Source organism: Rhipicephalus microplus, chromosome 9 (assembly GCF_043290135.1).
Source record: "Rhipicephalus microplus isolate Deutch F79 chromosome 9, USDA_Rmic, whole genome shotgun sequence".
Classification (NCBI taxonomy): Eukaryota; Metazoa; Arthropoda; class Arachnida; order Ixodida; family Ixodidae; genus Rhipicephalus; species Rhipicephalus microplus.
In genome coordinates, this window is record NC_134708.1 from 38861049 (window position 1) to 38873693 (window position 12645).

Consider the following 12645-nt stretch of genomic DNA (forward strand, 5'->3'; position numbering starts at 1 on the left):
AGATAGAAGACAGACAGGTAGATACATAGATAGATAGATAGATCAAATTTTCGCATTCAAGTATGCCAAAACAGACTGTCGCCTTGAAAATATTGGTCCCGACCTATGGTTTTCTGCGTCTGTGAGTCTCTGCGCGTATGGAAGACTTCAATTCCAAAACACTTGACATATTTCCGCAGCCTGCTAGAGGTAGTACGTGTTAGAGCGCAGTCTATGCTTTTAGAGCGCTCCAGTTACTGCGAAGGGTGGCATCCGTCGTCCATAGTTGCAACCTAGCGAACTAGCGCAGCGAAAGAGATCTGGGTTTGGACGCCTCAGCCACGTAACGGTCGTCTTTTCGCCGAAGTGGCCTAAAATAATCGAGAACGTTTGCCATCCAAACAGAAAAACTCACAATAATGCAAAGTTTTCGTTTACAAGCACAAAAAGGCTGTGCGTGTGGGATTGCACTGAAATCTTATCCCCAGAAAAAAAAACATTAATAGCTAAAATAAAAAAATTAAAATTTCTGTAGCATCAGTGCACGCCAAAAAATAAAAAAGCAAATTAGTTACCAAACTACGTGATAAATCTAACACAAATAAAATAACCACTGATAAAATGAATGCTCAACTGCACGTACAATATGCCGCTCTGAAACTGCGGGCCTCGAACAACAAATCGCTGAATGAAACACTTGCGCAGTTGCACTCGCATTTTGCATAAGAGAACAACGTAAACGTCTGCAGTTTTTGTGTTTAAAACACTACGTGGCTTAAAAAAAGAAGAAACACAAAACGAAAACTATATGCAGCCCAAACAAGCATGATGTTTACTTGACGCTCTTTGCTAAGGCGCGGCGGCCTTATTTTGGCACCTTTGCTGAATTCTCCGTCCACATCGTCCTGTTTTCACACCTGTAGTCAGTTCAGGTCGAACTTGAAGATCTTATTCCAGCGCTCTCTACGCTGGAGTCGGACAGCTCAGTGTGTGAGCGTTATTATCGACCGAGGCCGGAGATGAGGCGGCGCAGCCTAGCCCGAGCGGAGTAGAGGCTGGAGCGGGAACGGTGCCAGCAGCGGCGCTGCGTGCGGGATGAACCTCCTTCGTCGTTTCGTCTTGCCCTGCCTCTTTGAACCTTCGGGAGGCAGAGGTCCCGGCCCGGATACCACCTGCTTGCACGTTGGGCAGCGCCACAGCGTGGCTGGAGGTGGTGCGGGCTGGTACCTCTGCAGCCACTTGCCAAGCCATGTGATGAAAACCGTGATGACGAGGGCGGTCAGGAACGTAAATGCAGCTGTTGGACCGGAAAAATGAAGACACTGTTCGTTAAAGGAAGCATTCGTCACTCCGCGAAAAAAAATAAATACAAAAAATGGCGTCATCCGTCATCCCTCTGCTGAAGGGAACCATGTGTAGGTGCGAAGCAGCGGGTGCAACTGTTAAGCAACCTGACTGTACCTGACTTCGCAAACGTTATAAACAATGGAAAACAAACAGACGATATATTCATGGATTTTTCGAAAACTTTTGATAAAGTGTCTCATCAGAAACTGCTGTATAAATTAAACATAATTCTTAATACTCCGCAGCTGAATGATTGGATTTTCGTCTACCTTAATGTGCGTAGTCGATTCGTTACTTTTAAAAATCACGACTCTAATAAACTTTCCGTCGACTCGAGTGTTCTCCAAGTTTCGGTTCTAGGCCCTTTGTTTTTTTTTTTTTGCTGTGTATAAATTATATGACAAATGAATTACCTGTTAAGATTAAATTATATGCCTATGACCGTGTCCTATACTCCGAAATTGATAGTCATTCTGATCAAATGTTACTAAATGATGCATTTCAGCAAGTTGTTGCCTGGTGTGAAGATTGGCAAATGTTGGTTAATTTCGAGAAAACTGTTTTGGGCGCATCACTAACAAAAAAGACCAGCTAAGTTTCAATTACTCGGCTAACAATATTTTCCTCTCTGAGGTAACAGAATATAAGTACCTTGTCCTGTACATAACAAACACACTAAAATACAATCGGCACATTGAAAAAGTGACTGCTAATGCCTACCGTAGATTTTTTTTCTTAGGAGGGCACTCAAACTCTCAATACCTTCCGTTCGCTTGTTTCCATACAAAACAGTTATACTTCCAGTACTCGATTATGCCGCAATTACATATTCTAGAGCGACTAGGCATAACGTATCACACGCAACACGGCGTTAAGGTGGACATTTCAAAAGAGACCAGGGAAACAATGATGATACCACCCTTGCCAAAAAACATGCACCCCGAACACAATAAAACTAGATGAGAGACAAGAGCAAAACAAATGCAAAAAAAGTTCGGTAATGACAAGGACGCAGTTTTCGTAGACGCTGCTCGATACAAGCGCAAACGGGGGTTTACCGCAGCCGTAATCGATAGCAACAAACGCTGTACGACATGCGTTACGATACGCACCACAAGTACCGAGACAGCGGAAGAGGTAGCCATAGCGCTCGCTGTAGCTCAGACAAACGCAACCGTGATAGTCAGTGACTCTCAAACGGCAGTGAGAAACTTTGCCAACGGCCGCATCTCCCCGGAGGCACTACGTATTCTCAAAGGAGGGTGTCGAACAAGCCCCAGAAATACATATATTATATGGACACCTGCTCATGCCATCGCGGGGGACAGCAACAACGGGGCTGTACATGACGCAGCTCGAGGGCTCACCGACCGAGCTGCCCTCTTAAGTGCCGCCCCAACCTCCTCCGGTGATTACGGCGTGGCAGACGAGTGGGAGTGGGAAGACAGAATGACCAGATACAATGAAATTACAAAGCATTATAGATTACAGAGGGGCATATTCCCGCCCCTCACCCAAAATTAACAAAAAGACAGTGTGTCGAATGGCGGCAGTTACAAACTAGGACATATCCGAATCCTGCACTATCGCACATTATATATCCTGATATATACAAAACGGACAGGTGCAAGCGTTGCGACTCCAGAGCCACTCTGGAGCATATGTTATGGGAATGTAGAGGGATTAGTACTCTTAACAAGTAAGCGGCCTCTGCTGACAGCCTTCGCGCGCGCTGGGAAGCTGCAGTGCTCAGTTCCGTCCTCGAAGACCAAATGTGGGCCGTCCAGCGGGCCGAGGAAGCCGCCAGGATTCAAGGACTCCTGGCCGTAACCTAGGCGGGGCCAATCGCCCACCCCATCTACTCGCCGGACTCTGAATAAAGTTCTTTCCTCCTCCTCCTCCTCCTCCTCCTCCTCCTCCTCCTCCTCCCTTTACTCATACTAATATAAAAAAAAAACGCTTGAGTGGGTGCAATGGAAGGCAGTTCGTTTTATCTGCAATAACTACTCCCGTATCTCTGCAACAGAACTAAAACAAACCGATTTGCGCGCACCTACAGAACGCAATCGTGTTTGCCGTTTAAAATTCTTATTTCAGCTTATAAATAAACATTATAATATCAATATTTCTGGCATTATTACTTTTGCTTCTGGATATGCGACAAGACAAAGGCATCACCTAACAATAACTCCATTTCGCGTAAAAAAATAATTGTTCCAAATATTCTTTTTTTAAGGACTGTGACTGAATGGAATAACCTGACTAGCACTCAAGTTGCTCAACCTTCACTGTCTTCATTTGCTGTAAATTTATGTTCATTATTTTGCAATCTGCAACATGATGTCGTTCAAGTATGTATTCTTTCGCCATTTTTATGTAGTAGATGTTCTGTATGCGTGCTCTGTATTTTTCTGTATTGTATATTTTTGGAAGCAATGTTCGCTACCCTTTGTCATTTTGCTGCCTAATTTTTTTACCATGACGATATATTTACACCCTGCTAAAATATCCAATGGGGATTGCAGTATCTGTAAATAAAAATAAATAAAAAATAAATCTTGAAGGTTAGTGGCAATCAACTAGTCATGATTTGAGAGTGCTTGCCAAATGTGCTCCACCCCATTCTTATTCTTCTAGTTATTTCAATCTCGGTTCGGCTCCGTGGTTAATACCTGCCCAAGTAGACGTGAACATTGACATGGGCCGGCCATGTAGCGCGTAAGCAGAATGCAGAAGGCAAGCTGGTTAGGGGGAGGCAAAGTTAGGTGAGCAGATGAGATTAAGAAGTTTGCAAGTACAAAGTGGCAGCAGCAAGCCCAAGACCGAGTTGACCGGCGGAACATGGAAGAGGCCTTTGTCCTGGAGTGGACGTAGTCAGGCTGATGACGTTGATGATGATGATAAAGTAACAGTGAAGTAAAACATCACGTGCTCTGGTTATAAAAAAAAAGTCAGACGCATAGAACAGTATTAACAGACGCGGTTCATTACTCTGACGACTGGTACGGTATTCGATTGGTACGGGATTCTCAAGGTGGCGTCTCCACCCCCATTTTCTTTTCGCGTGTTGTCTCACTTACCAAGCGTATTGTCACGGTAAGAGTGGTGTTTTCGGGATTGGGAAATTGCACTCTACTGATACGCCAAAGAATGTTTTGCTCTCTAGTGGTCCCCATGGACCGCCTCAACATCCAGGAGGCATATTTCGCAGCAAATAACATTTATTACGGACCTAAACAACAGAAACGTGTCACCGCGTTTATGCAGCGCGCTGATGTTGTGTTAGTGCGAAGTAACTTTGATATATGCGAGTGTTTTATTAGAGTAACACTCACGTAACACACGCTAAAAAAAGAGAATCGCCTGTCGCCTTAGAACATAATGCCGGAAAGTCGTAACCCCATAACGAGATAAAAATTTACCGCTTCTGCTCACTTTGACAAACGTGATTGTGATGTACGCATACTTACGTTGAAAGTTTAAATCCACGACCAAGACCTGAGGCACCGCGTCGTCGTAACGAAACCATGGAATCTGTGCATAATAAGTAGATAAATTAATTACTTCAATGTATGTATAAATAAATTGTGAGGCTGAAGCTTCTTACTCAGTAATCTTACCATTTGCAAAGTGCGGAACACTTCAAATTCTGCGTACCTCTCAACACTTTCGCCTTTACGTTCCTGCCCAGGCAAGAAGGCTAGGCGCGATAAAGCAAAGTTCACGACGCTCGTCACGTACTTGCTCACTTCCGAGATCGACTCACTTTCGGCCCAAGGTGGGGCGCCAGGGGGAAGGGGGCTTTAAGCCAGTCTTATACATGGACATTACAGGGAGGGTACCGAGAGGGGGGGCGCAACACGAGTTTCATACACTGATATGATAGAGGGGGTCGCTGCGACCAACTTGAAGCGCCCCCCTCCCTCTCTGGAGGGTGTTGTATCGTGCGTTCGACGCGTGACGCACGGAGAACACTAGGCCCGGCGCCCGAAGCACGGGTCGGGAAGAAGAAAGTGGCACACACGAGACCTGGATGGGAACTCGATATGTGCAGATGCGCGCGCGCTCAACACACACACACACACACACACACACACACACACACACACACACACACACACACACACACACGCGCGCACACGCACACGCACACGCACACGCACACGCACACGCACACACACACACACACACACACACACACACACACACACACACACACACACACACACACACACACACACACACACACACACACACACACGTACGGCCCAATCTATTGGTAGGTACATCCCTTGTGGATCAGCAGACGCTTCCGTGACGTCCTCCTCGTCCGCAACGCACATACAGGTGCGGGTCCTAGCAGTGCAAGCGGCAGCGTCGGCCCAGCACTTCGACGAACCGCAGCAGAAGCACGCTCTCACGCGGGTCGACGGCGACGATGACGAACCGGAGTCGGACGTGCCGGTAGCCGAGGGAGCAGTCGCAGTCGGTGAGCAGGCGGCCTCGGCTTGCGAAGCACCTGTAGAAGGAACAACGCTCCGAAGGGTGGAAAGAAGGTCACCAAGTCGCGTCTGACGCGAAGAAACAGCGTTGCCCGAAATGGCATCCAGCTGTCGTAATGCGCGGTCGGCGCACTCCTGCCTTCTGAAGGGAGAATTGCGCTTTCATTTTGAGAATTTTTCTCCGTAGATTTGGGGACGCTATTCCTTCTACAATTTGGTCGTTCGCCAGCATGTTGGTACTCGCGCCGAAATTGCCGAGTCCAGCAAGCCGTTTCATTTCTAGTCAGCCAGACAGGAAAACTTTATTAGCATGTGTGTTTGGACCCCCCGAGACCCTGGACAACCGTGCGGTCCCGCACCACGTCTACACGGTCATGCCTCTCGCCGCAACGACATCGGCTGCCCTAGTCACCGCAGCAAGGTACTGCACTGCGGTCCCGCGGCCAGTTCTTGCCGTATCGTCACAGACACATCGGATCGACGTGCTCGTCGAAAATCGCGCCCAACTGCTAGAGCGTCGCAGCATGCACGCCTTGCACGGCGTCCGTCGGGATCGCATGGTTCACTGCCGGAATCGGTTCGTCCTCCACCACACGCAGGTATATAGGAGTTAAAACCTTCAACGCCTGATGCGTCCAGTAGCAACGCCTTCTTGTGCTCTGGCGTGGCGTCCCAGGCAGCGGGAGCTGTAAACTTGCAAGACCGGACGCCACTGTCGCCATGGAATAGAATGCCGACCGGGGCACTGCAGGAACAGGAACATACATTCCTGTGGAGAAAGGTAGCCGAACAGGAGGGCCGATTCAGACGCATAGCCCCAGTATGCATGGTCTCGGTGGTCCCAAACTGGAGATCGCCAGAAAATGTAGTATTGGCGGGCCAGTATCCAGGGTGCTGAACACGGTAGCACTAGTAGCAATGGCCGTATGCGCGCCTTCAGCCTGATGCACGTGGATTCGCCGCCTCGTCGCCAGATTTATCGGGACAGGTGACGCACGAAGAACACGAGGCCCACGCCCGAAGCGTGGGCCGAGAAGAAAGTGGCACTCACGAGACTCGGACGGAAACTGTATGTACACAAGCAGCATATTTATACCTTTACACAACGCTCTCTTTGAGGTCAGAGAACCGGTCCCAAAACCAGAACCGAAAACCTCGGCACCACAAAGGGGAACCATGCATGCGTACGCTTGCGCAGCTGGCTAACGCTAATTGCTTGGCAGTTGACCCCCCTAAGCTTGGCAGTTGATACCCTAAGCCTCGCCGAGAACTGGGCAGGGGAGAACAAGAGTAACGTACCTGTATCGCCAAGCCGTTCAATTTAACGGGGTACCACTCGACAGTGGACCCATTAGCGGTGAACCATTCCATGGCCATCCAAGAGCGCTTTCTTTCGTCACGTCGCGCGAAACGAGCTGACCTTCTCGCAGTCCTGTGACCTGGGCGGCAGCTGCTGGCGGAGTCCACTGGGTTGTGCTGGACAAAGGGCTCGACCCACTGCGGCAGGGGACTCAGACACGCGGCCCGCGTGCTTGCTTGTTCCTTGCTTTATTGCTCCTACCCACCATTGGGCATTGACCATGAAACCAGTGGGGAATGTAAAGAAGATCTGTAATTTTCTAAACGGGGGAGGCCACAGGAATAAACAAAGATTCAAGAATGATAGGTCACTATGGAATAATACAATGACACCTGAACACGTGATAGAAGGCGTCGCTACCGACTACAGCGCTGAGCGATGGCACGCGCTCAGTGGCCGCCTCAAAGGGGAAGAAGAACATGGAATAAACATGATGTATTCGTTTGCCTGCATCGCTCCCTGCTCAGATATACTCCATTTTCGATTTTCGGCTTTTCTTTCTATATATTTTTTTCAGCCCAAAATTACGTTGTGTTTGCAAAACCATAAGCCTTTTAGTTAAGATCCTGCCGCCCGGTTCTTGGCCGATCCCCCTTTGTGGGTGTGCACCAGAGTATCAAGGATCATCATCATCATTATGATCAGTATGCTATGATGTTTATTATGTGCGGTGTAACCTGCTCGACCGTTTTGATTCGGCTCTTACTTACTTCGGGGCATACGCCAGGAAACCGGGGGTTTCGTGGCGTATGCCCCGAAGTAAATAAGAGCGTAGTGAGATTATTACGCCTCCCACATATCACTCCTCTTGCATTGACCACAACCACAAGATTAAAGGCACTTTCTGCTGCACGTGTCATGAAGATACCGGAGTTTTCGAGCAGGTTCTTGTTCTTTTTGCGTCACTTCTTTTATTTTACATTTTTTTTCTAGTATTGCATAACTTTACCACATTCACTAGTATCATTGTGATTCCCTTATCTTTTTTACGTTTCACTTTTGTTCCGTTTAACTGATTACAGGTGTTATTTTGCTTTATTCTTGTTCATATATAGCACGTTTTGTTTTACCGTTTCGTATTTTTCATATTGTAACCCGCTCTTATCTGTAATGCTTCGGTGAATGAGGGTAACAAAAATAAATAAATAAAAAGTATAGCGATAAAGAGTGGACTTGAGACTAATAAGAACAGAAAGCTAGTCTTATCTCTATTGCGACACAGGCTTGCTACTAAGACATGATTTTAAAGAACCCCAGGTGGTCGAAATTTCCGTAGCCCTCCACTACGGCGTCTCTCATAATCATATGTTGGTTTTGGGACGTTAAACCCCACATATCAATCAATCAATCTAAGACATGATTTTTTGTGGCTATGCGTATTAAATATGCACCGTTGAGCCGGTGTTCTGTATGAAGTGAGCAAGTGTCTTATGGAAGGTGCTGTCATGTTTCCAGTGGCCGTAACTGGTTGCACCACTGTAGCGGAGGCCGCCTTGCAGAAGAGGACGGGAGCGTTCCGACTGTAACCTTTGACATGTCCATATAAAGTGGTATGCGTCTGCCATAGAGTTTCTCAAAAGATACCTTGTGAGAAACTCTATGGCGTCGGCTTGCATCACTGGAGTGGTAAAGAACGGACACGTATCGCCAACTGGTAAATGTGACCAGTTCCACGATAACAGCCGGTTTAAGGTCCACAACTGCCAAAAGCCTCCTATAGACTGGGAAATATAGAAAAAAATGCGAATCACATCGCGGGCCGCAAGCGGCTTTTGAGGTCCGCTGCGTTTCACAAGAAATAAAATGCTTTTGACTTTTAAAAACGCTACTCTAGGTATTGACTAGCTTATTACGAATAATAATTTTTTGATCGAGTAAGGTACAGAGTCAAGATTAGTTCCAAGCACCTGTTTTCGAGCTGCACCCCGTGGGGTATCGTGTTGAAACATAACCACAGAAAAAGATCGCCATAAAATTCATAATAGGCATTCATATTTGAATTGTTTTAGAGGCCAGAACTAATGTTTCAAGAACCCTGACGCCGAAACCCCTTCAGAAATGATGCAAACAATAGTCATTGGAAATGCGCTCTTCTTTCGAAATACGGCGTTAGTAATAACTGCGTCCCTAAGCTCCCACACCTCAAACTGAACACACGAGCGGACAACACTTCCACCAGAAATCACCTGGCCACGCCTCTTACGAATACTGCAGTCAGTGCGTTTTAGATGCGAAGAAGCTCTACTGCTAGCCTGTGTAACGCCGTCCATACGTGTCTCCGTGTCAACGTGCCGCATCACGCTCCTCCCGCCACAGGTGTTGGGGTGGTGCCAAGTAGGTCCCGCCTTCCCTCGCAGTGCATGGTGACATCACTCTCTCCCTAACCTGCCGCGTGCTCACTGCCGTCAGTGAGCACGCGGCAGGTGAGCTTCACCCTCTCCACCGCTTGCAACGTTCGAGAGCACATGGAGTGAACCCTCTTTCAGCTAGTTTATCTGCGATGAAGTGGATGTCGGAAGCGAAGCTTCATTTTCCGCTGAAACATGCGCCTGAAGCGTTTTGACACAACTCGGCCGTCACCGGCGTTGAGGGGGTTAGCAGAGAGAGAGAGAGAGAGAGAGAGAGAGAGAGAGAAGTAACTTTATTGGGTTGAAAAAAGAAGGGGTTTAGAAGCTAGATGGGTGGGGCCCCATGTCCAAGGCTCCACTAACTTGCGCCGCCAGCTGGACGTGGTCCAGGAGTGCTAGTTGCACTTGTCAGAGCTGGCGAGGAGTGCCTCCCACTGCTCCAAAGAGTTTTCCATTCTATACATTCGCTGTAAGCGATCGAGTTCATTTGGCCAATTAGCACAACTCCACGAGATATGGTAAAGGGTCAATTGCGAGTCGCGACACCACGGACAATCTCGCCCATACAAAGTTGGATGAATTTTGTGCAGTCGTAATAAATTTGGATAAACTCCCGTTCAAATTTTACAGAGGTCTATGGCGTCTTTCACTTTCGGAAACTTATAGAGCCGATCGCGTTCGCGAATGGCGACGTCGCGCTTGCAACATCGAGGCACGAGCAAGGGAAGCCAAACGCAAGCGTCGACAGTGGAAAACCAACGACACTGACGAAGTGCGAGTCAAGCATGCTGATCGCGTTCGAGAATGGAGACGGCGCAGGGGTAACACCGACGAGACGCAAGTCAAGAAAGCCGAGTGGAAGCGCCGACAGCAGAGGGCCAACGCCGGCGAATCGTCGACGTCGCCGTCATCGGCAACGCCTCGACGCGCCGCGTGCCCTCCGCCGAAACTCCCGCCAGCAAGCGCCGGGCTCCGTCGCCCAATCCGGAGGCGTCTCGCCACCACAACGCGAATCGCGTTGCGCGTGGCGAGAGTGGTGGTGGTTGTAAACTTTTTTATTTTGAAATGAACTAGAGATAGAGCATTATTGTGCGCCTGAGTGGCAGCCCATAGTCCGGTCGCCATTGGAGATCACCGCTGCCCGGGCGCGCGCCACCAAGGAGCATTGAGCATCCAAGGTAGAACAGCCGAGCAGGTACTCTTCCCAAGCCTCTCTAGATGGGATGGGGAAGGGGAATGAGAAAGAGAGTGAAGTAGCAGGACACGAAGCCACAACGTGAAAGGTGTCGGCTAACACTTGACAAGTTGGGCACGTGGCAGAGATTCTCTGTATGAAAGGCTGGGCGACCACCTGACTAAGGAAACTGTTAGTCTGAAGATGGCGTAATAGTCGTTCGTCCACTTTCGCCAGACCACATGCGGGGCCAGGGTAAAGTTGGTGCGAACTGCGATAATAATCTTAAATATTTTGGTGGTGTGTGAGACTGGAGTTTCCGAGATCCGACTCAGGACATGGAAGGGCAGCGGCCCGGAGAAGAGAAGCGCGGGCAGCGGAATTCGCCGCTTCGTTGCCGGGAAGACCTGTGTGGCCTGGAGTCCATACTGCTCTTGCGGAATGAGACATAACGCACCAGGAAGCGGCTTGAAGAAGACGAGCAGCCAATGGGGTGATCAAACCCTGGATGTATCGAGAACAGGATGAGCGCGAATCTGTTAAGATATTATGAGCAGTGTGATGGGAGGCAGCCAAAGCGATGGCAACCTCCTCTGCATGAGTTGCACTGTCAGCTCTAAAGGAGAGGCCATCGACGTGGCGGCCCTCTAGGATCACAGCGGCCATGTAATGATTCAAAGTGGAAGGGCCCGAGACGTCTACATATAATACGTCGAGGCGATTGGAGTGACGTGTCTCAAGGGCAGCAGTACGCGCTTGCCTACGACCAGGATGTTGTTCGGGGTCCATGTTACGGGCTAGTGGCTCCACCAATAACTTCTAGCGCCAATGTTTCGGTACTGGGGATGGAGGGACCAGGTCAGCGATTGTGCTCATACCAAGTTTGTGGAGCAGGCGGCGCCCGGAAGGCGTCTGCGATAGACGATTTAGTTGGTTGACGCGATGGTCTTCTCGCAGCTCCACGAAGGAGTTGTGCACACCCAGAGCCGCAAAGCGGCTATCGGAAGTGGCTATGGGAGAGTTATCGATAAAGTTGAAAGTGGATTGTGTCAGTGAAGCTTTCGTAGATGGCTGCGTTCTGTATGAGGGGTAGCATGCTTCAAACTACGAAACATTATGCAAGTCAAGTATTTTAGAACTTGCTGTTTGCCGTCTACGCTGCCTAAAGGGAACACGTGCTGTAACGCGTGTGCCTTTCGTAATGGGTGGCTGGCTTTAAGCCATGAGGCAGTCGTGATAGTCACCTGTTTTGACGCCAGATGGCAATGTACGCTTGTACCACATGGCAGCCACCTGTTCTGACGCCCGATGGAAATGTACTCTTGTACCACATGATGTCACAGTTACATGCTGTATTGTGAAGTTTGTAAATGGGACGCGTGTCTTTGTAATGCATGAATTATTTTCACTGCATCTTCTGGCAGAGAAAGTTATTTTTACTGACGCGTGGCTGTGGGAGAACACCAGCTTGCCACGCAAACGGCCCTGGTTCAATTCTCGCTCGGATCCAGAAATTTTTATTAATATATTAGTGTTTTTCTCTAATTTTCAGCCATGTTCAAGATGATTTCTCGCTCGCAACCAATGACGTTCACGCCGTTACCGATGCCGGAATTTCCGCGCAACGAGCTTTTTTACGGTATCGCGTTAAAATTGTAGCGTGAAGCGAACACAGGGATCTACAAGGGGCCCAGTGTGTTGTCGATCCATAGATCTGACAAGGCATGGACTAATCAAGGGGTCGATACAGGCCTAAAACAAGGGTGTCAATGCTTAAAAGTAAAAGAGGGTTAAAGTAAGCGAACAAGGTTTAAAATTGTCCAGAAGTAACCGAGTAGTAGTCTCAAAGCCTAATCTAATATCGCTAAAGATTTTTCGAAAACGCGTAGATGACTCCGGCGCCGTGCAGGCAAGGACACCACCACCTCGCTAAAG

General features: G+C 48.6%; 1 protein-coding gene across 1 annotated transcript; it reads right to left on the minus strand.

The window, feature by feature from the left end:
* Nucleotides 1-788: 788 nt before the first annotated feature.
* LOC142771303 (uncharacterized) lies at nucleotides 789-7217 on the minus strand. Its single transcript, XM_075872780.1, has 3 exons — nucleotides 7128-7217; nucleotides 4797-4860; nucleotides 789-1276 (listed from the first exon to the last, which is right to left on the minus strand). Exons 1-3 carry the CDS (start codon nucleotides 7203-7205, stop codon nucleotides 1014-1016), a joined length of 405 nt encoding a protein of 134 aa, XP_075728895.1. The 5' UTR covers nucleotides 7206-7217; the 3' UTR covers nucleotides 789-1013.
* Nucleotides 7218-12645: the final 5428 nt, after the last annotated feature.